The sequence below is a fragment of the Somniosus microcephalus genome, chromosome 5 (genome assembly GCF_052327205.1).
Source record: "Somniosus microcephalus isolate GS21.2 chromosome 5, FLI_Smic_1.0, whole genome shotgun sequence".
Classification (NCBI taxonomy): domain Eukaryota; kingdom Metazoa; phylum Chordata; class Chondrichthyes; order Squaliformes; family Somniosidae; genus Somniosus; species Somniosus microcephalus.
Genome location: NC_140991.1, coordinates 318067941 through 318095792, shown reverse-complemented (window position 1 = coordinate 318095792; position 27852 = coordinate 318067941). Strand labels below are relative to the sequence as shown.

At 46.8% G+C, this 27852-nt stretch overlaps 1 protein-coding gene across 4 annotated transcripts in view; it reads left to right on the top strand.

Annotated features, from left to right (window-relative positions):
- The window catches only part of lars2 (leucyl-tRNA synthetase 2, mitochondrial), a 144061-nt gene that overhangs the window by 47038 nt on the left and 69171 nt on the right, over window positions 1-27852 (top strand). For all 4 annotated transcript variants that reach the window (XM_085989298.1, XM_085989297.1, XM_085989299.1 and 1 more), the window contains exons 5-12: window positions 86-146; window positions 3786-3875; window positions 5674-5817; window positions 14561-14668; window positions 16533-16692; window positions 23317-23421; window positions 25000-25115; window positions 26873-27156. In XM_085989298.1, the coding sequence (XP_085845424.1) occupies window positions 86-146; window positions 3786-3875; window positions 5674-5817; window positions 14561-14668; window positions 16533-16692; window positions 23317-23421; window positions 25000-25115; window positions 26873-27156 (1068 nt within the window). The remainder of the gene's footprint in view (window positions 1-85; window positions 147-3785; window positions 3876-5673; window positions 5818-14560; window positions 14669-16532; window positions 16693-23316; window positions 23422-24999; window positions 25116-26872; window positions 27157-27852) is intronic.

Sequence of the window (27852 nt, the reverse complement as noted above, 5' to 3'; positions counted from 1 at the left end):
CCTCCATTTTCCTCTCAATCTATAAAAGTATTCAGAAATACGTTGACACAAATGAATAAGTAATTTCCATCCTGTTTTCTTCCAGCAACATTGCACACATGAGAGAGCAGCTTCGTAGCCTCGGTCTGTGTTTTGACTGGAAGAAGGTGAGTGACTGCAGTAAAAATATTAGTTACTGGCCTCTGAAATATTATTTAAAAAACGGATGATGCTTCTCTGACCTAAACACGGTTTGAAAGAACAGGGCTTGGCAGTCCGAATAGATGCAAGTTTGTTCTTTGCATTAACATAGACATGTGCATGTGACTGAATGTAAAGCAATAATGAGAAATGTATTTATAGTAACCAGAGGGAACATCACCCAACAGGAAGCCAACTGAACAGTCACAGAGGGATATTGGCATTTGCCCACGTGCTCGCTGCTTGACTGTCCCTTTGGCTAAAGGAAAGGGGTGTGGTGGAGTGGAGCAGGGCGTTGGGGGGCTTACCTAGAGTGGAAGGGGGAGAAAATAATCTAAAGTTCTTGAAACCAAAAAAAAAATGACCTCACTAGATTATATACTGGTGTCAGCTGTGGCTCAGTGGGCGGCACCCTCGCCTCGGAGTCAGAAGGTCGTGGGTTTGAGCCCCGCTCCAGAGACTCGAGCACAAAAATCTAGGCCGACACTCCGGGACAGTGCTGAGGGAGCGCCGCACTGTCGGAGGGGCAGTACTGAGGGAGTGCTGCACTGTCGGAGGGGCAGTACTGAGGGAGCGACACACTGTCGGAGGGGCAGTACTGAGGGAGTGCTGCACTGTCGGAGGGGCAGTACTGAGGGAGCACCGCACTGTCGGAGGGGCAGTACTGAGGGAGCGCCGCACTGTCGGAGGGGCAGTACTGAGGGAGTGCCGCACTGTCGGAGGGGCAGTACTGAGGGAGCACCGCACTGTCGGAGGGGCAGTACTGAGGGAGCGCTGCACTGTTGGAGGGGCAGTACTGAGGGAGCACTGCACTGTCGGAGGGGCAGTACTGAGGGAGCGCCGCACTGTCGGAGGGGCAGTACTGAGGGAGCGCTGCACTGTTGGAGGGGCAGTACTGAGGGAGCACTGCACTGTCGGGGAGTGCCGTCTTTCGGATGAGATGTTAAACCGAGGCCCCGTCTGCTCTCTCAGGTGGACGTAAAAGATCCTATGGCCACTATTTCGAAGAGGAGCAGGGGAGGGGGGGAAGTTCTCTCCGGTGTCCTGGGGCCAATATTTATCCCTCAATCAACATCACTAAAAACAGATTATCCGGTCATTATCACATTGCTGTTTGTGGGATCTTGCTGTGCGCAAATTGGCTGCTGCGTTTCCTACATTACAACAGTGACTACACTTCAAAAGTACTTCATTGGCTGTAAAGCGCTTTGGGACATCCTGAGGTTGTGAAAGGTGCTATAGAAATGCAAGTCTTTCTTTTATTCTTTTACATTTGGCTTTATAAATAGGGGCATAGAGCAGGAGTTCTCGACAGGGGGTCCGCCATAAATAACCTCCGGGGTTTACAAAAAAGAAAAATACACCGCCGCGTAAAGGTGGGATCAGGCCGAGCAAACTGGCAGCTCCGGCCCCGACACGGACCTCTGTCGCCGCCCCCCCCCCCCCCCCCCCCCCCCGGAATGTCTGTGTGCTGACGGCAGCAGCTGTCGCTGAGCTCAGGTCCCCGCTGGCTGAGAAGAGGGAGAGGCAGCGGTCACTGAGCGCAGATCCCCCCGGCTCGAACCCCCTGTCCTCCGCTCCCCCCTCGCCAGGACCCTGCTGTATAAACGGGCGGACTGGCCTGCTGGCCAAACAGCGACAGTACAACTGGCAGAGCGCCGCCGGAACCACCTACGTGCCCAACCGATTCGACGTCTAGACTCGCGTCCGACTGCACCCTTAACTTATTCTGCACAATATCGGAATCTCGGTTAGCCGATAGATTTTAGCAAGTGTGTTGACTCACACTGTAGTGTAGTTACAAGGGTGTTGGCTGCCCTCTGGTGCCGAGCCTCATTCATTCTTCACCTGCGAGCCTATACCTCGAGTTGTCAGCAATCTTGCTCTACCAAGGAGGCAGACCTGATTGTTCACACCTAATGTTGGCCTCCAGCTAGGATTTCAACCTTCCAGGATTGTCCTGGACTCGCCAGGAACAGAAGGAGGCCTCCGGCCCAGACATGATGGGCCAAAAGGCCTCCTGTGCTGTAAATTTTTTAAAATATTCATTCGTGGGATGTGGTCGTCATTGCCAAGGCCGGCATTTATTGCCCATCCCTAATTGCCCCTCGAGAAGGTGGTGGTGAGCCGCCTTCTTGAACCGCTGCAGTCCGTGTGGTGAAGGTGCTCCCACAGTGCTGTTAAGGAGGGAGTTCCAGGATTTTGACCCAGCGACGATGAAGGAACGGCCGATATATTTCCAAGTTAGGATGGTGTGTGACTTGGAGGGGAACTTGGAGGTGGTGGTGTTCCCATGCGCCTGCTGCCCTTGTCCTTTTAGGTGGTAGAGGTCGCGGGTTTGGGAGGTGCTGCCGAAGGAGTCTTGGCGAGTTGCTGCAGTGCATCTTGTAGATGGTACACACTGCAGCCACGGTTATGATTCTATTAATAAAACAGTCATCCGGACACTGCTGTGAGCAATTTGGGAGAAAAAGCATACGAGCCTTAAACAAAATTGTTATTTTTCATTTTCATTGTAGACTTTTGTTTGTTAGTTACATAAAAGTATTGGCGAAGGAGTGGGAAAGGCTGTTTGACTGACAATCAAGCAGAGAACCGGGACCGGCTGATGTGCCGGGAACAGTCGGTGAGCGAGTCGGGGGTTGCGGGGGAATAGAGGGAGACTGGGGGGGTAGTCAGGTGTTTGGGGCTCATGTGGTAGGAAAGAGGGAGTGGGATGTGCGTGGGGGGAGGGGGGGCAGTATTTTCTGCAGCACCAGGATAGCAGCAGCAGTAACATGCTGACTGGGAACGGCGCTGAGAGAATTTTTATACAGAAAAAAATACTTGTGTTGTGTTACGGGGTGTCCGTGGAACTTTTATAACACGAGAGGGGGGGCCTCGGAAGCAAAAAGGTTGAGAACCCCTGGCCGAGCACAAACGCAAGGATTTTATGCTAAATCTTTAAAAAGTCACTGGTTCCTCCTCAGCTAGATTAATGTGCCCAATTCTGGGCACCACATATTCGGAAGGATGTCACGGCCTTGGAGAGGGTACTGTGGACATTTGCCAGCATTATACCAAGGATGAGAGACTTCCGTTCCGTGGAGAGACGAGAGAAGCTGGGATTGTTTTCCTGAGAGTAGAGAAGGTTCAGGGGAGATTTAATAGAAGTTTTCAAAATTAAGAAGGGTTTTAATATACTAGATTGGAAGACGCTGATTCCACGGCGGGTGGGCCGGTAACCAGAGGACACAGACGTAAGATAATTGGCAAAAGAAGCCGAGGGGAGATGAGGAAAATTCTTTCACGCAGCGAGTTGTTATGATCTGGAACGCGCTGTCTGAACAGGCGGGGGAAGAAATTCAATAGTAACTTTCAAAAGGGAATTAGATAAATACTTGAAAAGGAGAAATTTGCAGGGCTCTGGGGAAAGAGCAGGGGGGAGTGGGACTAATTGGAGAGCTCTTTCAAAGAGCCGGCACAGGCACGATGGGCCGAATGGCCTCCTCCTGTGCTGGAGGGTGATTTTATGGTGATTGTCATGTGCATTAAGGACAGTTTAATAGAGGACGTGTCTTCCTTGTGTTTGTGTTTTTAATCTGCCCTTCACTTTCCCCCGACAGGAAGTGACCACCTGCCAGCCCGATTATTACAAGTGGACCCAATTCCTCTTCCTCAGGCTGCACGCGGCCGGCATGGCTTACCAAAAGGATGTGAGTTCCAGCCGCTCAAGATCATAAAAGTGTTGTGAGCGTTTCGCAAACATGACCAACCTGCGCATATTGTGGGTAGAATAGCAGGGAGCAATGCTCCCCTTAGGCTGTGCGGCCGCACAGCGCTCCAGGGATCCCGCGCAGCCGGTTTCACAATGCAAAAACCGAGCATGCACAGTATTTTGAATGACCTGCGCAGCCCCTTAAAGTAAATTACAGGGCGCATTGGTAGGGCGAATTACACATTGTGACCTATCAAGAGCTGCAAATGGTATAAACCACACGACTGATACTCAAGCTATTTGTTGCCTTGAAATCATTCGACGTGTGTCTAGTTTATTTAATAGTGGACGGATGGTATGCGCTTCATTGTGCTGGTTTTACTCAGTTTGGGGTTATTTGTTGTGTTGCCAGTGGCTCGGTGCAGATAACGCTGTGTGTGTCAGTGCATGAAGATATCTGCATTGATGGGTTATAAGAACATAAGAATTAGGAGCTTGCTGACCTTCGACCTCAACTCCACTTTCCCGCCCGATCTCCATATCCCTCGATTCCCCGAGAGTCCAAAAATCTCTCGATCTCAGCCTTGAATATACTCAACGATTCAGCATCCACAGCCCTCTGGGGCAGAGAATTCCAAAGATTCACCACCCTCTGAGTGAAGAAATTCCTCCTCATCTCGGTCTTAAATGGCCGACCCCTTATCCTGAGACTGTGCCCCCTAGTTCTAGACTCTCCAGCCAGGGGGAAACAACCTCTCAGCATCTACCCTGTCAATCCCCCTCAGAATCTTGTATGTTTCAATGAGATCACCTCTCATTCTTCTAAACTCCAGAGAGTATCGGCCCAATCTACTCAATCTCTCCTCATAGGACAACCCTCTCATCCCAGGAATAAGTGATGAGTGCGAGGCTCAAGCGGCTATAACTAATATCTAAATCTTGAAGTAGGGTTAGTACCTTGGAATCAGCCCCCAGCAAACTTTATTTTAATAGGTTGCCCTGCATGGATTTTATTCCACTTAGGCTTGTTATTTTTTTGCAGTGGGGAAGCAGTGGCTCCGTACCTTTTTTGTAGGAGATGATATCTGCACGGTTAATGGTTGTTGAAGCAGTACAGATTGATTGAACTTGCAGGCTGTTCTCCATAACCACCTCAGCCTGTGCTGCTGATCAGGCTTGCCTCCTGGTCTTTGTTGAGTTGGTTTGATCTCCGCGCAGTGTGTTGAAAAATGAAGCAAAGCCAATTATTAGTCACGAGACCCAGTGTTTGAGAGAATCCTGGCTTAATCTGCTCTCTCCATGTGTTTTGACTCTTGACTCTTCCCCTGAGGAAACACTACCCTTCCACTTAGCAGGTGGCGTCTCAGAAACTCACCATGGGTGAAAAGTTCTGGTTTGAAAGCTACAGTACGTGCTGGGTACAAATGAGTTACTTAATCTTTACATTAGAACCAGGGGTCACAGTCTCAGGATAAGGGGTCGGCCATTTAAGACTGAGATGAGGAGGAATTTCTTCACTCGGAGGGTTGTGAATCTTTGGAATTCTCTGCCCCAGAGGGCTGTGGATGCTGAGTCGTTGAGTATATTCAAGGCTGAGATCGATAGATTTTTGGACTCGGGGAATCGAGGGTTTTGGGGATCGGGCGGGAAAGTGGAGTTGAGGTCGATGATCAGCCATGATCTTATTGAACGGGTTCGAGGGGCCGTACGGCCGACTCCTGCTCCTATTTCTTATGTTCTTATTTCATATTATTTCAATGGTATCGGGCCATAATGTATTTTCCACTGCTCTTAAGGGACTGGTGAACTGGGATCCGGTGGATCAGACGGTGTTGGCGGATGAGCAGGTGGATGAGAATGGCTGCTCCTGGCGCTCTGGGGCGAAGGTTGAACAGCGGTACCTCAAGCAGTGGTTTATTAAGACGACAAACTATGCAAAGGTGAGCAGACAACAAGGTGTATAAGCACAGGTGAGGAGCAGGAACGCTAACCTGGCAGTACACCAAGCCTTCAACATTTTCCTCGCTAGAGTAGCTCTACACCACTGGTTACCTTTCATCAGTACAGCAGTTTTTTCTTAATTATCAAAGAAATCCTTCTCGTAGCCTGCACAAAAATTAATAATTGGATAAGATTTTATGTCGCATGGGTTGTGCCAATTCAATTTGTGTTGAATGATCTGAATAAGAATTTAGACTATATACGGAGCAGACTCGATGGGCCGAATGGCCTCGTTCTGTGCTGTACTATTCTATGATTCTATAAGGGAGCTGAAGTTCAGTAGTAACATGTAAAGTACGCCTGCATTAGATTTCCAACTTTGTCTATTGAGGATCTTTAGTTGCTACTTTCTCTGGTGTCGGCCTGGGGCTCAGTGGGCAGCACTCTCGCCTCGGAGTCAGAAGGTTGTGGGTTCAACTCCCACTCCAGAGCAGTACCGAGAGGGTGCTGCACCATTGGAGGTGCTGTCTTTCGGATGAGACGTTAAACCGAGGCCCCATCTGCTCTCTCAGGTAGATGTAAAAGATCGCATGGCGCTATTTCGAAGAAGAGCAGGGGAGTTCTCCCCGGTGTCCAATATTTATCCCTCAACCAGCACTTAAAAACAGATTATCTGGTTATTATCACATCGCTGTTTGTGGGAGCTTGCTGTGTGCAAATTGGCTGCTGCATTTTCTACATTACAACAGTGACTACACTTCATTTCTATAGCGCCTTGGGACGTCCTGAGGTCGTGAAAGGCGCTATAGAAATGCAAGTCTTTCTTTCTTTCTCTAATCCAACTGATGTTGGTGAGGGTAAGCCCGATCTAGGATGGTGAACTTCGACCTGGTTCCCAATTATTTTTCATTTGAACCTAGTTTTTGAAAAATGTTGACATTGATTTGGGGTAGGGGAGGGACTCAAAAGTGTTTTTTTGGTTAATATTTAGATCACGAAGGTAATGCGCGACTATCAAGATCATTCAAATAAAGCTTTCGGAGCGCTGCTCCTTCTTCACCTGAAGAAGGAGCAGCGCTCCGAAAGCTTGTGATTTCAAATAAAGCTGTTGGACTATAACCTGGTGTTGTGTGACTTCTTACATTCAAATAAAGAGCAACAGACTGCAAATGCTGGCGATCTGAAGGAGAAACAGAAAATGCTGTAAATTGACTGCAAATCAGTCAGCACTGATGGAAAGAACAGGCAGCTTGACCTTTCAAGCAGAACCGACAGAAGTGAAAACTGAAAGATAGACCGGGTGTTTTACAGAATCAGGAATAAGAACCGAGGTTGGGTAATAAACGGATAACGCCAGTCACAGAGGGGAAGCTCCTGGGCGAATGACCTGCAACCGGCTCAAAAGAGAGGCAGGGGATTGTTCGACGATGATGAGATCAGCTCAGTCAGGAAGAGGTTAAAGAAACAGTAGAGCGTGCAATTAAGAAAGATGGTGAGTGCCACAACCAAAGGAGAAAGAAGAGAAAATGGCGAAGGTGGGGTGTGGAATAAGACCCTGCACGTGCAGCTTTAAAATGAAAGCTGAAATACTGGAAACACACAGTGGGCAGTGTTCCCTTTAAGCTGCGCGCCCGGGTAGCGCTCCGGAGCTCCCGTGCAGCGTAAAAAACTGCGCATGCGCGGAATTTTGAATGGGCCACATAGCCTGTTGAAGGGGCCGCGCTGCTCCAAAAAAAACCAAAGGGAACATTGACGGCGGGTGCATCAGGTGTAAAAATCACAGGCCTGCATCCAGAAAACCAACCTGCATCTCTCCCAGGACCCTCACAGGCCTACCCACCCTTCCCCCCCCCCCCCAGCGTCACTTACAATAAGGAAAACGGGGAATACAGCCAAGGCCTGGAGTTACTAAAGTCAGTATTCAGCTGCAAGGGTTACAGACTGCCCAAAAGCTGAGCTACTTTTCCTGAGTCTTGTGTTGGTTTTGGCTGGGACGATGCAACAGGCCGAAGACCAAGAGCTCGGAGTGGGAATGCGAGGGGGGTGTGGGGGAGTTGGGGTGGGGGTTAATGTAGTGAGCCACACAAGAGGGCAGGACCACACTTGCAAAACAAAACCCAGGACAGCTGCCACCTAATCTGCAGTAGGTCTTCCGGGGTAAAGAACACTAAAAGAAAGACTTGCATTTCTATAGCGCCTTTCACCACCTCAGGACGTCCCAAAGTGCTTCACAGCCAATGAAGTACTTTTTTTTGAAGTGCAGTCACTGTTGTAATGTAGGAAACGTGGCAGCAAATTTACGCACAGCAAGGTCCCACAAACAGCAATGTGATAATGACCAGATAATCTTTTTTTTTAGTGATGTTGGTTGAGGGATAAATATTGGCCCCAGGACGCCAGGGAATAACTTCCCTGCTCTGCTCCGAAATAGTGGCCGTGGGATCTTTTACGTCCACCTGAGAGCAGACGGGGCCTCGGTTTAACGTCTCATCCGAAAGACGGCACCTCTGACAGTGCAGCACTCCCTCAGTACTGCACAAGGAGTGTCCGCCTAGATTTTTGTGCTCAAGTCTCTGGAGCGGGACTTGAACCCACAACCTTCAGACTCCGAGGCGAGGGTGCTGCCCACTGAGCCACTGGCTGACACCTTCCACCTATCGGGCACAAGTCGGGAGTGTGATACAATACGCTCCACTTGCCTGGATGGGTGCAGCTGCAACAACACTCAAGATGAGACACCATCCAGGACACGGCTGTCTACTTGATTGGCACTAGATTGAAGGTACAAATGCAGCTTGTATCGTACACAATAAGTAAATCTGATGCAATGAATTTTAAATGCTGGATTTGTACGCAATAATTAAAGTAACATGGAACATTACAAATGAAGTAATTATCATTCAAAGCTGCATCCCAAGCAGCTGTCAACTTGTGCTACTAAATTGCTCTTCACGCACTAACCGGTGATACTGTACCTGTTGAGAACCAGCACAACATTACAAATGAAGGGTATTTTTGTATTTGAAATACTGTGCTGGTTCTCAACAGGCACAGCATCAGCTATTAGTGGGTGAGGGGCAATTTATGAGCACAAGTTGACAGCTGCTTGGAGTGCAGCCTTGTATGCTAATTACTGCATCCACGCTGCCAGTGCTTAATCTGATAGATATTGATGAATTGGTCTGATTTCATTTGCAATCAGCATTTAAGGAAGCGTGACTGGACTGTCTGCTTCGAGGGGTACTGTATTGTTAAACTCAATTGTTATTGTACTTCATTGGGTGCATGCTGAAGACGGAGGAGTGGAGTCTCGCCATGCAGTCCCTCCATAGATACCGGGAGCTCGACACTGCAGAAAGCCGAGAAGAGTATAGAAAGTGCAGCGGTGAAATTGAAAAGGAAATTAGGAAAGCAAATAAAGGGCATGAAAAAAATATTGACTAGTAAAGTCCAGGAAAACCCAAAGATGTTTTATAAATACATAAAGAGCAAGAGGATAACTAAGGAAAGAGTCAGACCTACTAGAGACCAAAAAGGTAACCTGTGTGTGGAGGCGGAAGACATGGGGATGGTTCTTAATGAATACTTTTGCGTCTGTCTTCACAAAAGAGAGGGACGATGCGGACATTGTAGTTGAGGAGGAGGAGTGTGAAATATAAGATGAGATAAATATAGTGAGAGGAAACCCCCAATCATAATCATAATCCACTTTATTGTCATTGTTAGTGCACAAGTGCAGTACAACGAAATGTAGGCTTGCGGCTCCCGAGAGTGTACATTTAGATTAAGACATTTAAACATTCAACATACATTTGGCTTGTAATACATTAACATAAACATAACCATAATAAAGTGCATTGGCAGATGTGCAGGCTTTAGAGTTTATTTGTGGAGTTCAGTAGGATGACAGCCCTGGGAAAGAAGCTGTTCCTAAATCTGGTCGTTCGGGTGCGAATGCATCTGTAGCGTCTCCCAGATGGCAGGAGGGTGAACAGACTGTGGCTGGGGTGGGTAGGGTCTTTGATGATGGTCCGTGACCTCCGTAAACAGCGTTTCTGGTATATGTGCTCTATGGTCGGTAGCCGGGTGCCAGTAATGCGTTGGGCAGTTTTGACTACCCGCTGCAGGGCTTTCTGGTCATAGTAGCTACAGCTACCATACCATACTGTGATACAGTTCGTTAGGATGCTCTCTATTGTGCAGCGGTAAAAGTTAGAGAGGATCAGGGGTGACAGGTTACATCCCTTCAGCCTCCTTAGGAAATATAGGCGCTGCTGGGCCTTCTTCACCAGAGAGGAGGTATTGAGGGACCAGGAGAGGTCTTCCGTGATGTGGACTCCGAGGAACTTAAAGCTGTCCACCCTTTCCACCACAGCCCCATTGATGTGGATGGGGGTGTGACTTCCGCCTTTAGACTTCCTGAAGTCCACAATGATTTCTTTGGTTTTCTTGATGTTAAGGGCCAGGTTGTTATCGGCGCACCACTTCACGAGATGCTGGACCTCCTCCCTGTAGGCTTAAGAGGTTTAGCATCCTTTAAAGTAGATAAATCGCCAGGCCCGGATAAATTTATCTAAGCTTTTGAGAGAAGCAAGGGAGGAAATAGTGGAGGCTCTGACCATCATTTTCCAATCCTCTCTGGCTACAGGTGTGGTGCTGGAGGACTGCTAACGTTGTACCGTTGTTTACCAAGGGAGAAAGGGACAGACCGAGTAAATATAGGCCAGTCAGCTTAACCTTGGTGGTGGGCAAATTATTGGAAAAAAAATTCTGAGGGATGGTATAAATCATCATTTCGAAAGGCACGGATTAATCGAGGACAGTCAGCATAGATTTGTGAAGGGAAGGTTATGTCTGACTAACTTGATTGAATTTTTTGAGGAAGTAATGCAGGGTGATGAGGGTAGCGCAGTTGATGGAGTCTACATGGATTTTAGCAAGGCTTTTGACAAGGTCCTACATGGCAGACTGGTCAGAAAAGTAAAAGCCCATGGGATCCAGGGCAAAGTGGCAAGTTGTATCCAAAATTGGCTCAATGACAGGAAGCAAAGGGTAATGGTCGAAGGGTGTTTTTGTGACTGAAAGCTTGTTTCCAGTGGGGTTCTGCAGGGCTCAGTACGAGGTCGCCTGCTTTTTGTGGTATATATCAATGATTTAGACTTCAATGTAGGGGGCATCATTAAGAAGTTGGCAGATGATACAAAAACTGGCTATCTGGTTGATAGTGAGGAAGAAAGCTGTAGACTGCAGGAAGATATCAATGGACTGGTCAGGTGGGCAGAAAAATGGCAAATGGAATTCAATCTGGAGAAGTGTGAGGTAATGCATTTGTGGGGGGCTAACAAGGCAAAAGAATACACATTAAATGGTTGGATACTGAGAAGTGCAGAGAAATAGAGGGACCTTGGAGTGCATGTCCACAGATCCCTGAAGGTAGAAGGACAGGTAGGTAAGGTGGTTAAGAAGGTATACGGGATATTTCCTTTATTCATCGAGGCATAGAATATAAGAGCAGGGAGGTTAAGCTCGAACTGTATAAAACACTAGTTAGGCCGCAGCTAGAGCACTGTGTATAGTTCTGGTCATCACATTACAGGAAGGATGTGATTGCACTAGAGGGGGTACAGAGGAGATTTACGAGGATGTTGCCAGGATTGGAGAATTTTAGTTACGAGGAAAGATTGGATAGGCTGGGGTTGTTTTCTTTGGAACAGAGGAGGCTGAGGGGAGATTTAATTGAGGTGTATAAAATTATATGGGGCCTAGATAGAGTGGATAGGAAGGACCTATTTCCCTAAGCAGTGAGGTCAATAACCAGGGGGCATAGATTTAAAGTAATTAATTGGTAGAAGGATTAGAGGGGAGTTGAGGAGAACTTTTTTCACCCAGAGGGTGGTGGGGGTCTGGAACTCGCTGCCTGAAAGTGTGGTAGAGGCAGAAACCCTCATCGCATTTAAAAAGTAATTGGATATGCGCTTGAAGTGCCGTAACCTACAGGGCCACGGACCAAGAGCTGGAAAGTGGGATTAGGCTGGAGAGATCTTTGTCGGCCGGCACAGACACGATGGGCCGAATGGCCTCCTCCTGTGCCGTAAACTTCTATGATCATCCTGTATCACTTTCAAGAATAATATCACCACGAACTTGGAAGCAGAAAGATTTTAACAAGTGTATAGGTCCCAATTCATGCTACTGTACTAATGGAAGAAAAACTATAACTAGAGTCATTAGGAAAAGTTGCGGTTAGTAAGGTCATTTTGGTGCACCGTCTCTGGAATATATATTTTTTAAGTTGTGCACAAACCCGATTGCTGTAGATGTTGCATGACAGAAAACCCTTGAATTACAATACAATTTGAAAACTGCAGAGGATCTGCAGTACTCCAAAGGGGTTGCAACCTTCAAACTTCACTTCCAATCAATTTGATGTCTGCCAAGTTGCATTTGATCTCGAGTAAGAGTGTACATGTACATCAGGGCTGGGGAGTCTTTCTGTAAGTTACTTTCCAACTCTGGAGAGTTGAGGAAAAAAAGACATTGCTGTTTTGTTCAAGATATCCGTGTGATTATTCTGCACTCCCCTCCCCCAATTCTAATCCTTCTCTTTCTCTCTCTTTTCCATTTTTGCTTCTTGCTGGCGGGTTTGGGGATGGGGGGGTATGGTGAGGAACACCAGTTTACCACTTGAACAGAATAATGAATTCTAGGAACAGATTGAGGCCATTCAGCCCCTCGATCCTGTTCCGCCATTCAGTGAGATCATGGCTGATCTGCGACCTAACTCCATATACCCGCCTTTGCCCCATATCCCTTAATACCTTTGGTTAATAAATCTATCTGTGATATCCGAGTGGTAAGGTCAGAAACTGAGAGAAGCGAGATATTAGGAACAAAACCCAACTGTTTATTTACCCGGTGTAGCAGAGAAACATCTCTTACAGACTGCAGGCAAGACACACAATTCTTACTGCACGATGCCAAGATGGAGGAAGAACCTCTGAGTCATACCCATAATGCAATGCCACATTACCGTATAAACTGGTGTACCAGGACATTGAATACATGACCCATTACCTTAAAAACTGGTGAATGTGAACCCTTAATATTTGGCTCCATCTGGTGGATAACTTAAACATTACATCCCAGATTACTATACTATCAATCGCAGATTTAAAATTAACAATTGAGCTAATATCAATTGCCGTTTGCAGAAGAGAATTCCAAACTTCTACCACCCTTTGTGTGTAGAAGTGTTTCCTAACTTCACTCCTGAAAGGTCTGGCTCTAATTTTTAGACTATGTCCCCTCATCCGAGACTCCCCAACCAGCGGAAATAGTTTCTCTCTATCTACCCTATCTGTTCCCCTTAATATCTTGAAAACTTCGATCAGATCACCCCTTAACCTTTTAAATTCCAGGAAATACAACCCTAGTTTGTGTAATCTCCCCATGTAATTTAATCCTTGGAGTTAGCTGAGGTGAGATTAGTAGTCCCATTCTCGCACGTGTCTACCAAATTTTTTTAACGTTTTCCAACATGGATGGGAGTTACATGCGTACCCTGAGGTTAAGACTTCTACTTTTAATGCCTCTTTTCTGCTTGAAGAAAAATGGGAGGGGATTGGAGGGGAGTTTGCCGCAGAACCATCTGTCTGTCAATGGATTCAAATTTTCCCCCTAAATATCATCAAAAGTGTTTTAATAAGATGACCTTTAGGGTTTGCAAAACGTAACTGAGGTTTAGGTGCCGGTAACCAGGATTCCCACTTCATTGACGGTATTGCCCCAGCCATCAGCGGTGATGCCATTTTTCCAGGTTGTCTTGCTTTAGATGCCCCATTAGTATGGCGCAAGCTTTCAGCGAACTCAGGCCCCCCCCCCCACATTGTCTTTATCAAACAACTCCCTTCAACTTATCTGTACACTCATTGAAACATTGATGTAGTTGGTTGGCCTCTAAAAGAAATTGGACGGGGGAATTAAATTATTTTAAATGATTCATGCTCTGGCCACTTCAGTTTGGTAGCTTTGAATACAAATTGAGCAATTTGATTTTTGTCTTGTGCGTGGGTTGCTGGTTCCTGGTTAGATGCTTTTCCTGCTTGTTTATTGACAATTGGCCAAGAAAATCAGCACGGTTGACGTTGTTATTTAAGCCATTCATTCAAGTCTAAGATGCTTTATGACACAGGGTGCAGTAGCACAGTGGTTATGTTACTGGACTAGTAAACCTGAGGCCTGGACTAATGATCCGGGGACATGAGTTTAAATCTTCTGAAATGGCCTAGCAAGCCACCCAGTTAAAGGCAATTAGGGATGGGCAGTCCGTGTGGTGAAGATATACTTTGTAGCGGTTTGTTACAACCGAGTGTCTCGCTCGGCCATTTCAGAGGGTCAGTTAAGAGTCAACCACATTGCTGTGGGTCTGGAGTCACATATCGGCCAGACCGGGTAAGGACAGTAGATTTCCTTCCCTAAAGGACATTAGTGAACCAGTTGGGTTTTTACGACAATCCGGTAGTTTCATGATCATCATTACTGATACTAGCTTTTTATTCCAGATTTATTTAATTAATTGAATTTAAATTTCCCAGCTGTCGGTGGGATTTGAACTCGCGTCTCCGGATCATTAGTCCAGGCCTCTGGATTTACTAGTCCAGTAATATAACCGCTAGGCTACCGTGCCCCAATTGTATCAGTGTCTGATCAACTTTTTAATTCGACATTGTTTATGTTTGGCAGTCCTTGCTAGATGCCCTGAAAGACCTTCCTGACTGGTATGGTGTCAAAGAAATGCAAGCAAACTGGATTGGCGCTTGCACGGGATGCTACTTCGACTTTGAATTAAAGGTAAATCTTTTAGGAGATTCAGACCTCCATTTCCACGCTCGTCAGCCTGAACCTTTCTGCCCAGACACCTGTATGGATGGACGATCACAGGCTGCCGAGAAATGTGGAAAACTGCCCGTGGTGCTTAATGCTGTTTGCTAACCAATCAGGAACATCTAAAGCGCTAGTGCTTTTTTTTCTGTCGTGGAGTTCGAATGGGGTAGGGGGCAGCGTTCCCCGTAATTTTATGGGGGGCCACGCGGCCCATTCAGATTACCACACACGTGCAGTTTTTTGTCATTAGAATGCGGCGGAGCCAGCTGCGCGGGACCCGCAGATCAGCCGCGCAACTAAGTGGGAACGTTGGTGGGGGGGTGGAATTTCGGTGGTGAGAGATTCAAGGAAGAGGATGTGCACAGCCTGGTCAATGATCGAGACCATGGGAGTCGAGGGGGCCGCAGGAGATGGCGAAGTCGAGGGGGTGGCCGAGTATGGGCAAGAGCGTTTATATGGAGGCAGAGGTTTCAAGAGGACGGGCGAGTAGTGAATTCAGAGGGCAAGGGGAGCAATGATGGAGATTGAAATGGCCGCGGATGAGGAGTCGCTCGGTGCAGAGGCCGAGGGAGGATATTTCGGGGAGAAACTTGAGGGGTGGGGCTTGGGAGGCCGGTAGATGCCGTCAAATTTTAAAGGAGGGGTGAGAGGATTGGAATAAGATGAGGTGCTTGAAGGAGGGGTCGGTGCCACAGGAGTCGGGAGAGACCATGCGATTTGGTGATAAAAGCCACACCATCACCGTGGCAGTTTAGCCGGAGGACTTGGCGGCAAGTAGAGAGTCTCCAGTAAGGGGCAAGGTGTCCCCAGCCGTGAGTTATTGACTCTTACAAAGTACTAGCAACTCCAGGGCATTCTGTCCTTGCTTGGCTGACAATTGTTTTGAAATATTTCAGCCCATGCATGAAAACTTGACAGTAATGAATTTAAAATTTGTTGTTGAAAGATTAAACTACCGCAGTTTTGTGAAAATTTCCCTCAGCCTCCACCTTTTATTAATTTGTGCTTTAAAAAAAAAACTTACTTTAAACCTTGAGTGTACAGCCCCAACTACACTGTATGCCTGTTCCAAGATAACCTCCCCCAGGTGTGAGTGGGCACTTCTCATGCATCAGTCTGTGTAGTGATACCCTTTAAGCTACCTATGCTTTCTTACCTGTTAACTGAATAGCTTCGGAAATCTAGTCACAGTCACCTTTGCCGTGTACTCGCTTCATAACCTCACCTCCCACTGCGTACAGAAGTGTTTGAACATAACATAAGAATTAGGAGCAGGAGTCGGCCACACGGCCCCTCGAGCCTGCTCCGCCATTCAATAAGATCATGGCTGATCTTCGACCTCAACTCCACTTTCCCGCCCGATCCCCATATCCCTCGATTCCCCGAGAGTCCAAAAATCTATCAATCTCAGCCTTGAATATACTCAACGACTCAGCATCCACAGCCCTCTGGGGCAGAGAATTCCAAAGATTCACAACCCTCCGAGTGAAGAAATTCCTCCTCATCTCAGTCTTAAATGGCCGACCCCTTATCCTGAGACTGTGACCCCTAGTTCTAGACTCTCCAGCCAGGGGGAAACAACCTCTCAGCATCTACCCTGTCAATCCCCCTCAGAATCTTGTATGTTTCAATGAGATCACCTCTCATTCTTCTAAACTCCAGAGAGTCTCGGCCCAATCTACTCAATCTCTCCTCATAGGACAACCCTCTCATCCCAGGGACCAATCGAGTGAAACTAATGTCATCTGCTTATGTCATCTGTGTTAACAGTAGCCTGCAGCTGTGAAGTTATTGTATTATTCAAACAATGTGAGCTTCCGTTCTACCTTAGGTGAATGGAAAACACGTTGGTGAAAAGCTGCCCGTGTACGCCTCCAGCCCAGATGCAGTTTACGGCGCATCGCACCTTTCCATCCTGCCCAGTCACAGATTACTGCATGGCAGCAATCACCTGAGAGACATTCTTCAGCAGTGTTTGGTATCTGACACAGGTAAGAATTTGTGGAAATGTCATTATCAACAGAAAACAAAAACTTTAAAAAATAAAAATAAAAAAAAAATAAAAAAAACTATTATTCCAACAACCCAAGTATGGGGTTCTACAATCAGACTCGGAACCCCTAAGTTAAGGAAGAAGGTGGGAAAGGGGTTGGGGGAGGGGGGAACGAGCTGGTGATCCCTGCTGGAAAGTGGTGTACGTGGACCTTGGATGAATATTGGATCAGTTTTAGATGTAATGCCGTCCCATACTTAATGCTAAAATAGAATGATACGAGAACTGAGAGGTTTTACCTATCAGCAAAGATTGAACAGGATGGGGCTCTTTTTCTCTATAAAAGGGAAGGCTGAGGGGTGACCTGATAGAGGTCTTCAAGATTATGGAAGTGTTTGATAGGGTAGACATAGAGAAGATGTTTCCACTTGCGGGTGAGACCAGAACTGGGGGCCATCAATATAAGATAGTCACTAATAAATCCAATCGGGAATTCAGGAGAAACTTCTTTACCCAGAGAGTGGTGAGAATGTGGAACTCGCTACCACAGGGAGTGGTTGAGGCGAATAGTATCGATGTATTTAAGGGGAGGCTGGACAAGCACAGGAGGGGGAAGGGAATAGAAGGATGTGCTGATGGGGTGAGGTGAAGAGGGGTGGGAGGAGGCTCGTGTGGAGCATAAACACTGGCACGGACCAGTTGGGCCGAACGGCCTGTTTCTGTGCTGTAAATACTGTGTAGCTTTGTAATAGAGAAAGGTCTGGGAATGCTGCTGGTGGCCCTGGAGCTGTGCCCTAGAATGAGTTGCTGTTTTCAGACGCGCAGTGGAGAAAATTGGCAAGGAGGAGGGAATGGGGAAGTGGAAACGTTTCAGCAATATCTGTAAATAACTTTTGTTCTCGGCTGATTTTCAGATTACATACGAGCAGTGACGGACAGGTAAAGACCCTCTGCTCCATCCAGCCTGTCGCACACAATGGTCATACCTCGTGTCTCACACCATATACACTCTCCACCCCACCCGAAACCATGGGATCTCCTGGGGGAGATACTCGCTCCTGTGAAGCGCCTTGTTGTTGTTGAGAGGCAGAAACCCAGGCCAATTTTGGCGGGGGTGGGGGGGGGGGGGAGGAAATCTGGGACATTCCTCTCCGACCCATCTCGGCGATGGAAACTAGTCCAGGAGATCACTGTGGCCTTGAATTCCCTGCAGCACCTACCTGCTGTAGGAGGTGCTCTCTGCCCCGGTCAGAAACAGGTCCAGCTCTCGCTTGGTTGGGAGTCTGGGTCAACAGATATTCATATTCTGTAATGGGCAGTAAATGTACGGGTCACACTATTCAGGTTTTGTGGTAGTTGGCGGAGTTCCAAAAGGTTGTTCACATCAGCATACAAGCTGCATCTCAAGGTCATAAAGACCTCGCTGAAGTATGCAAGCAATGCGATGAATTTTATTTTATCATTTTTCCTCTTCATTGAATTCAGGAACTCGGATGATATGAGCCCATTGCAGAAAGAGGTTTCCTTTATCTGGTTTCTGTATCCTCTCGCAATACTGTCCAGGGAAATGCTGAAGACTCATTCCATTTCCCTTAGCTGCTAAAATGGTACGGAGACAATGAGCGAAGGAAGCAGACCGATTATGTTGTACACCTGTTGCGTTTGGCACACTCGTGCACAAATGCACGGACCAATTCCTCTTTAAATGCCTTTGGAGTTGTGCTAAAATAAGTGCGTTATTGGGAAACACAAGTTACAGTATTGACACCAACCTCAGCACCCTCGGTGTGACATTTCCATTTCCAAAGCACTTATCATTGTGCCCTTTGAGTAAGGCTGTCATTTTTTAATCTGAGTGCCAATTTGGCGATGGTTTTGTGTTGTGGGCCCACTTCCACTAGGGACTGGTTTCGAGCTGCCCAAGCTCTCCTTCACGTAGGAGACGGATAGCCAATGGAAAAAGGAAACCATCCATATGGGCTGGGATCAAACCCTGGCCTCGTAAGTGACACCAGCATGTCCGGCCGAAGGGACTAACACACACCCCAGACCACCACCAGTGCCATTCTCGTCCAGAGGCTCAACACTGTATAGTGAAGATTTCCCACCTGGTTTGTGCCTCCTGCAACTAAGATCATGAAATGGGCAGAGCGGGAGGGAGGCTCAACCCTTTGTTCCCACCCTGTGGGACTGTATGTTGGCATTCTCCCCCGTGACAGCAACTCAATTGTGTGCTTTTCAATTGCAATCTGGTGCTGTTTCACAAGTTGTTCTAGGGAACTAGTGAGCTATGTGTGGGGGGGGGGGCGGCAGTGAGACACACGAGCAAAAATTGGATTGCGGTATTCCAATGACACGGCTGTTTTCCTTTGTATATTTATTACTAAAGCTGCTTTTAGTTGCTTCCTGTGTTTTTTTTCCCACCATTAATCTTTATCTCTGGGGGGACGGTACGTCACAAACCATGTCGGTGATGAGATGGTACAGATAGGTTACATTCCACCTGAAGGTATGTAATAGCGGGTAACTGGGACAGCAGTGGTACCCAATATTCTGTGTTAACACGATCCAGAAAAATATACATGGTGGTTTGTTTACGCTGCAACAGCAACTTGTATTTATATAGCGCCTTTAACGTAGTAAAACGTCCCAAGGCGCTTCACAGGAGCGATTATCAAACAAAATTTGACACCGAGCCACATAAGGAGATATTAGAGCAGATGCTTGGTCAAAGAGGTAGGTTTTAAGGAGGGTCTTAAAGGAGGAGAGATAGAGAGGTGGAGAGGTTTAGGGAGGGAATTCCAGAGCTTAGGGCCCAGGCAGCTGAAGGCACGGCCGCCAATGGTGGAGCGATTAAAATCAGGGATGTTCCAGAGGGCAGGATTAGAGGAGCGCAGATATCTCGAGGGGTGGTGGGGGGGGGGTGGTTTGTGGGGGCTGGAGGAGATTACAGAGATAGGAAGGGGGCGAGGCCATGGAGGGATTTGAAAACAAGGATGAGAATTTTAAAATCGGGGTGTTGCTTAACCGGGAGCCAATGTAGGGCAGCGAGCACAGGGGGTGATGGTCGAACGGGACTTGGTGCGAGTTAGGACACGGGCAGCAGGGTTTTGGATGACCTCAAGTTTATGGAGGATTCCATTGTTCTGTAAGTTATATCCTCAGTTTGTAGGTGAGAAGTTACTTTGAATTGAGTCCATTTTTGTTTGGACATAATGCTGCTGACTTAAGAAACTGGGCACCGCTCACTGGTGAGATTTGAGGACAAGGCCGTGTTTAGGAATTGATGATGGTTGAACAGGAAATTCCAATTGCAGTGATTTTCCTGTAACATGATTTAATTTCCAAAAATGCGTGCGCTTTTTTTTTAAGTATAGAACTGGAGGAAATAGTTGTCATGAGATTTCTGTCTCCATCAGGAAGTGCCTGCAGTTAGAATGTCCTTCCCTATCAACAGAAGGCACAGTGGTGATGGTTTTCCAGGGCCAGCAACGTTATTCAGACAGACAAAAAGTAACCACAGTAGAAAGACTACATCCTTTTAGCTCTATTGCCCTTTAAAGTTTTTCCTGTTGTGATTTGAGTTATTTTGAGCACTATCTCTCTCTGCCTCTGTGAATCACCATCGGCCCGCACTAAAATATCCTGGGAAAACATTTGCTCGTTAGGAAAGTGTAACTTGGCCGTAAATATTCTTGATGTGGAGCAGTCATTCTCCTGCTGTGATCCTGTAAAACACTTTGGCCCACATACAAACAAACAAGCTGAACCGCTGATATTACATGTCCCTTCTTTAAAGTCATTGGTAGAAGGATTAGAGGGGAGTTGAGGAGAACTTTTTTCACCCAGAGGGTGGTGGGGGTCTGGAACTCACTGCCTGAAAGGGTGGTAGAGGCAGAAACCCTCATCACATTTAAACAGTACTTGGATATACACTTGAAGTGCCGGAACCTACAGGGCTACGGACCAAGAGCTGGAAAGTGGGATTAGGCTGGAGAGATCTTATTGGGCCGGCACAGACACGACGGGCCGAATGGCGGCCTCCTTCTGTGCCGTAAATTTCTATTATTCGCTCACTTTGCCCTCTACATTCTTCTACCTGGTCTGTTTTCCTAGCATTGGATTGTAGGATTTTTACTGATGTTTTGATGGATCCCATTGCATGATTCCTTCCACTTTGCTTCCACTAGAACACCAGTGGCTTTATCTAAAATATACAAAAATAAAAAGCTAGTATCCGTAATGGTGACCATGTAACTACTGAATTGTTGAAAAAAATCAACTGGTTCACTAATGTCCTTTTAGGGAAGGCCGTCCGTCCTGTTACTCCTTATGATCAGGGCCACTGACTTAATGTGACCGAGTAAATCAGATTTGATTACAGTATTGGTCACTTGCAAATTTGATTACGATATTGGGGTTACGGTAGCGTAGTGGTTATGTTACTGGACTAGTAACCCAGAGTCCTAGACTAATAATATGGAGACGCGAGTTCAAATCCCATTAGTTAAATAAATCTGGAATAAAAAGCTATTATCCGTAATGGTGACCATGAAACTACTGAATTGTTGAAAAAACTCATCTGGTTCACTAATGTCCTTTAGGGAAGGAAATCTGCCGTCCTTACCCGGTCTGGCCTACATGGGACTCCAGACCCACAGCAATGTGTTTGACTCTTAACTGCCCTCGGAAACGGCCGAGCGCGACACTCGTTTGTACCAAACCGCTGCAAAAGAATTCACCACGCGGACTGCAGCGGTTCAAGAAGGACAGTTAGGGAGGGGCGATCAATACTGGCCTTGCCAGTGACGCCCACATCCCGTGAATGAATACATTTTTGAAATGGATTTCAATCAATCAACATCACTAAAACAGATTATCTGGTCATTATCTCATTGGTGTTTGTGGGAGCTTGCTGTGCACAATATGTTTCCTACATTACAACAGTGACTACACTTCAAAAAACGACTTCATTGGCTGTAAAGCGCTTTAGGACGTCCGGTGGTCATGAAAGGCGCTATAGAAATGCAAGTCTGTCTATTAAATTCACTAAACTCAGAATCTTGTGTAGTTAAATTAGATTCTAAGTGGTATAAATCTTCAGAAATATCCCAGGGTGCTTCACATACAGCGAATTATTTTGCAGTGCGCTGTTGTATGAATGAACGCGAGAGCCATTTTACACAGAGCAATGTTCCACAAACCACCGTGAAGTGAGTGACTGATTATTTTTTGATGGTGTAGGTTGGGGGAGGGTTGTTGGCCAAGATGCACAACTCACTATTTGTTTGGGAAAATACCATGCGATCTCTGGCACCGATGTTCTCTTGAAGCTGCGTGGCCGTGCAGCGCTCTGCAGCTCCCGCGCAGCCAGAAGGAGTTGGATATATTTCTTAAGGCTAAAGGGATATGGGGAGAAAGCAGGGACAGGGTACTGAATTTGGATGATCAGCCATGATCTCATTGAATGGCGGAGCAGGCTCGAGGGGCCAAATGGCTGCCTACTGCTCCTATCTTCTATGTTTCTATGGCTTGCCAGCTTTTAAGTGGGTGCGCGGAATCCTGAATGGGCTGTGCAGCTTGTTCAAGGTGCCGGCGGCTCAAAAGGAAATTAGAGGGACCATTGTCTGGCACCCATCTGATACATAGCAACAGGAAGATGGCACCCTGCTGGCAATACAGCACTCCCTTCATACTGCGCTGAGTGTCTGCCTTAATTATGTGTTGGGGTGCTGGAGTTTGACATGAACCCTGTATGAGTTTTTCTCTCTCTCGCTCATTCTCACTTCTTTATTTGCTGACTTATTCTGTCCTCTTGCAGTAAACTCGCTCCTGTCTTTCTTTATTTCGCTCTTTCTCTCTCACTTTCTCACTTGCTCTCTCCCTACAGGTGTGCCTTATCTGTTTTATTTTTATTCTTCTTCTGCTGTATATAAGTCATTGCAGTTCAAAAAGTAATGTGTTGCGTCAGCATGAAGCCTCAGCGTGACATTTTCTATATAAATGCAAATATTATCATTATTGTTGTTGGACCTGAATTGTCTTGGTCTGTTTTTTTTTATTTGATCCTGGGATGTGGGCGTCGCTGGCAAGGCCCAGCATTTATTGCCCATCCCTAATTGCCCCTTGAGAAGGTGGTGGTGAGCCGCCTTTTTGAACCGCTGCAGTCCGTGTGGTGAAGGTGCTCCCACAGTGCTGTTAGGGAGGGAGTTCCAGGATTTTGACCCAGCGACGATGAAGGAACGGCCGATATATGTCCAAGTCAGGATGGTGTGTGACTTGGAGGTGACGGTGTTCCCATGCGCCTGCTGCCCTTGTCCTTCTAGGTGGTAGAGGTCACGGGTTTAGGGCAAAGTTCATTAAAGAAAATAGCACTTCCTATTTTCAAGGGATATGGGGATCGGGCGGGAAAGTGGAGTTGAGATGGAGGATCAGCCATGATGTTGAATGGCGGAGCAGGCTCGAGGGGCTGTATGGCCTACTCCTGCTCCTGCTCCGTATGTTCTTCTGTCCCTGTTTGTGACCGATGAGGTCCACTCGTGGGAAAACACCCACACACGTGTTGAATAGAAAATGATGTATTGAAGAGCCTAACCATGATTCATTATTGATTGCTTTCCAGACTGCCGGACACCAGTGACTGGTGTGAACCTGTTAAACGGTCAGGAGATCCCTGTTGTCATTTCAGCCAAGAAAGAGTTTGAAGGTCATTTGGACACAGTCCTAGGTAAGGCAGCCATTTCTGTTTTTCTTTATCTTGATCGATGGGAGGTATTATTAAGAGATTGCTTTGCCTTATTGCGTGGACAGACTCTTAACATCCGTAAATGTCTTCAGTGAACTGTGCCAGTTTTGCAATTTGCTCTCTTTTTTTATATATATATATATATATACCTTCCTAGTTGAGGATTCGTGGCATTGGACAAAATTAAAATTTAAAAAACCATTTTTGGATCGTCTCCCCTTCACACTTTTTTACGTGTTGCTGAGTCAGAAAGTTGTGGGTTCAAAAATAAAAAGCGAAAATGCTGGAGATACTCAGCAGGTCAGGCAGCATCTGTGAAGAGAGAAACAGAGTGAACGTTTCAGGTGGGTTCAAGTCCCACTCCAGAGACATGAGCACAAAAATCTAGGCTGACACTCCCAGTGCAGTGCTGAGGGAGTGCCGCACTGTCGGAGGGGCAGTACTGAGTGAGTGCCGCACTGTCGGAGGTGCCGTCTTTCAGATGAGACGTTCAACCGAGGCCCCGTCTGCTCCCTCGGGTGGATGTAAAAGATCCCGTGGCAACTATTTCGAAGAAGAGCAGGGGAGTTCTCCCCGGTGTCCTGGGGCCAATATTTACCCCTCAACCAACATCACTAAAACAGATTACAGGAAACTCTCGATTTACCGTCACCCAAACAACCGGAAATCTCGGTTAACCGGCAAAATTCAGGAGTAGGTTCAGTTAAGTTTTTCTTCATATTAGTGGCCGTTTCTTGATTCTTGGCTGTGTAATCGGGGGTTCCTGCACTTGTTGCTAAGCAACAGGGACGCTTGGTCTGTGGTTGGGCTTCTTGCACCTGTTGCTAAGCAACAGGGACGCTTGGATTTGTTGCTGTGTACGGAGCTCTCGTACCTTTTAACTATACCTCTCTGTAATCCGGACTTTTTGATAAACCGGCACCACGCCAGTCCCGTCTGTGCCGGATAAAAAAGAGTTTCCTGTATCTGGTTATTACATTGCTGTTTGTGGGAGCTTGCTGTGCACAAATTGGCTGCCGCGTTTCCCACATTACAACAGTGACTACACTTCAAAAGTTAACATAGAGGGCACTTGAGGGCAGATTGAAATCAGATGACCTTTTGGACTCCTTAGCATCAAGGGACCCCAGTTTGAAAACTTATGAACTAAGCGGGTGTCACGAGTGAGTTTGCAGCAGGAATGCGCATGTGTCGAATGCAGCTGGTGACGGAGTTATGAATTTCTCACAAAGACAAAGCGTACTGAGGCGCTTCCCTGACCGAGGGTGGGGAGGGGGAAGGAAGTCATCCTGCGCCACTATGGTACACCCCCTGTAGGCTGGCCAAGATCAGCCTTTGTAGAGGCGCGAGAGGAGGTCACCACAGCCCCAGTTACTGCACGATCCTCGTTTGCACTGGGGGGAGCCGGAGAGAGAATGCAAGGGCGCCACACTTCAAGGAAAAGGCAAAGCAAACGGTTTAAACTGAGCGAAATTTTATGGCAACCAGAATGTTTCTTAATATTGCCCGATTTAATTCTTCCCATGTTTCTGTGTTTTGTTTTTACTGGTACCAACAAAGGTATTCCCAGCCTCAGTCCAGAAGATGCAGCGGTTGCGGAAAAGTTGGGTTTGGAGTGGCGTGAGGTTTATGAAACCCTGCCTGATGGCACAGAGCGTTTACAGAATTCTGCCGAGGTTAGTGAGGTGGCTACAGGAGCTGTGGCTTGGGCACTTGCAAAGACAGACTTGCATTTCTGCAGCGCCTTTCACCACCTCAGGACGTCCCAAAGCACTTTACAGCCAATGAAGTACTTTTTGAAGTGTAGTCACTGTTGTAATGTAGGAAACGCAGCAGCCAATTTGCGCACAGCAAGCTCCCACAAACAACAATGTGATAATGACCAGATCATCTGTTTTTGTTATGAAGATTGAGGGATAAATATTGCCCCCAGGACACCGGGGAGAAACTCCCTTGCCAAAGGCCATTCAGCCCCTCGAGTCTGCTCCACCATTCAATAAGATCATGCCTGATCATCGACCTCCACTCCACTTTCCCGCCCAATCCCCATATCCCTCGATTCCCCTGGAGTACAAAAATCTATTGATCTCAGCTTTGAATATACTCAACAATTCAGCATCCACAGCCCTCTGGGGCAGAGAATTCCAAAGATTCACAACCCTCTGAGTGAAGAAATTCCTCCTCATCTCAGTCTTAAATGGCCGACCCCTTATCCTGAGACTGTGACCCCTGGTTCTAGACTCTCCAGCCAGGGGGAAACAACCTCTCAGCATCGACCCTGAATCTTATGTTTCAATGAGATCACCTCTCATTCTTCTAAACTCCAGAGAGTATCGGCCCAATCTACTCAATCTCTCCTCATAGGACAACCCTCTCATCCCCGGGATCAATCTTAATGAGCTCATCAAACACCGTGCAGGCATCTGGATCAGAAATTGCGTTATTAAAACCTTTCAGTAATCTTTGGTGGTTAGGAGGAGAAGTGGGGAAATCTACTTTGTGCAGCCACTGTTGATTGTTTTAGTAAATATCTAGACACAACTATGAGTTTCAGACTAACAACAGAAAACGCTGGAAAAACTCAGCAGGCCAGGCAACATCCGTGGAGAGAGAAATAGAGTCAACGTTTCAGGTCGAAACCCTTTGTCAAGACTGAAGAAGCACAGGAAATGAAACAGATTAAAAGGCCAGTTTGGGGGATGGGAGAGAACAAGTGAAGAGACATTATGAGGTATTCCTCGAGGAACAGCACCTCATCTTCCGATTAGGCACTTTACAGCCTTCCGGACTCAATATCGAGTTCAACAATTTCAAATCATAACCTCCGCCCCTATTACATTTTTACTTATTTTTTATCCACACCTTTGTTTTGGCCCTTCCACCCCCCCCCCCCCCCCGCCATTTATTTTTTCTCTCCCACATGGCAGCTGTCTCCCATTCTGCCAGCGCATTTCACACCTAACCTAGAGCCGTCTTTTGTCTCCACTAGTCCTATCACCATCTCGTCTCGTTTTGAATACCTCTTAATGTCTCTTCACTTCTCTTTTGTTCTCTCCCAGCCTGGCCTCTTAATCTGTTTCATTTCCTGTGCTTCTTCAGTCTTGACAAAGGGTTTAGACCCGAAACGTTGACTCTATTTCTCTCTCCACGGATGTTGCCTGGCCTACTGAATTTTTCCAGCATTTTCTGTTGTTATTTTGGATTTCCAGCATCTGCAGTATTTTGCTATTGTATGAGTTTCACTCTGTTCTAATAGAACATTTATTTCTCAGTACAAGAACTGAAGCCCCAGTGAACTGGCCAATGGTTTTACATTAATGTACCAAGACTTTGACAAACATTAGAACAAATGTGGTTAAGAGAACTTGCTTACTAATTGCTACGTAAACCAAACTATTTATAATACTAAATTGGGCTGTTTAACTTTTCACAGTTCACAGGACTTGATAGACCATCGGCAACTCAGGCCATCTTGAAACATGCACGAGACCTTGGAGTCGGTGGCTACCTTACGAGCTCGAAAATGCGCGACTGGTTGATATCCCGGCAGCGTTACTGGGGCACCCCAATTCCCGTCGTCCACTGCCGGTCCTGCGGCACCGTACCCGTCCCTTATGAAGACCTACCTGTGCTTTTACCCAAGATAAAGTCATTCACAGCCAAAGGGCTTTCCCTGCTAACTACAGCCTCCGAATGGTTCAACTGTACCTGTCCTAAGTAAGTAAATTATTCTTAGTTGCTTAACAGTTTAGCTCCAAAACTGCTCCAGTAGTTTTTGAAATAAAAACAGAATATGCAGCATCTGTGGAGAGAGAAACAAAGTTAATGTTTTAGGTTGATGACCTTTCATAAGTAGTTTTTGCTGCAGTTACGAATGAGAAAAGGAAATGGTTTAAAGAAGAGGTAACTGATGTGATAGCGTTTAAAATTGTAAAGCATAATGAACTCCAATGTGTAAGTCGATCACGAGAACATAAGAATTAGGAGCAGGAGTTGGCCATTCGGCCCCTCGAGTCTGCTCCGCCATTCAATAAGATCCTGGCTGATCTTCGACCTCAACTCCACTTTCCTGCCCGATCTCCATATCCCTTGATTCCCCTAGAGTCCATAAATCTATCGCTCTCAGTCTTGAATATACTCAACGACTGAGCCTCCACAGCCCTCTGGGGTAGAGAATTCCAAAGATTCACCACCCTCTGAGTGAAGAAATTCCTCCTCATCTCAATCTTAAATGGCCGACCCCTTATCCTGAGACTGTGCCCCCTGGTTCTAGAATCTCCAGCCAGGGGAAACAATCTCTCAGCATCTACCCTGTCAATCCCCCTCAGAATCTTACTTTTTTTTTTTATTCGTTCCTGGGATGTGGGCGTCACTGGCAAGGCCAGCATTTATTGCCCATCCCTAGTTGCCCTT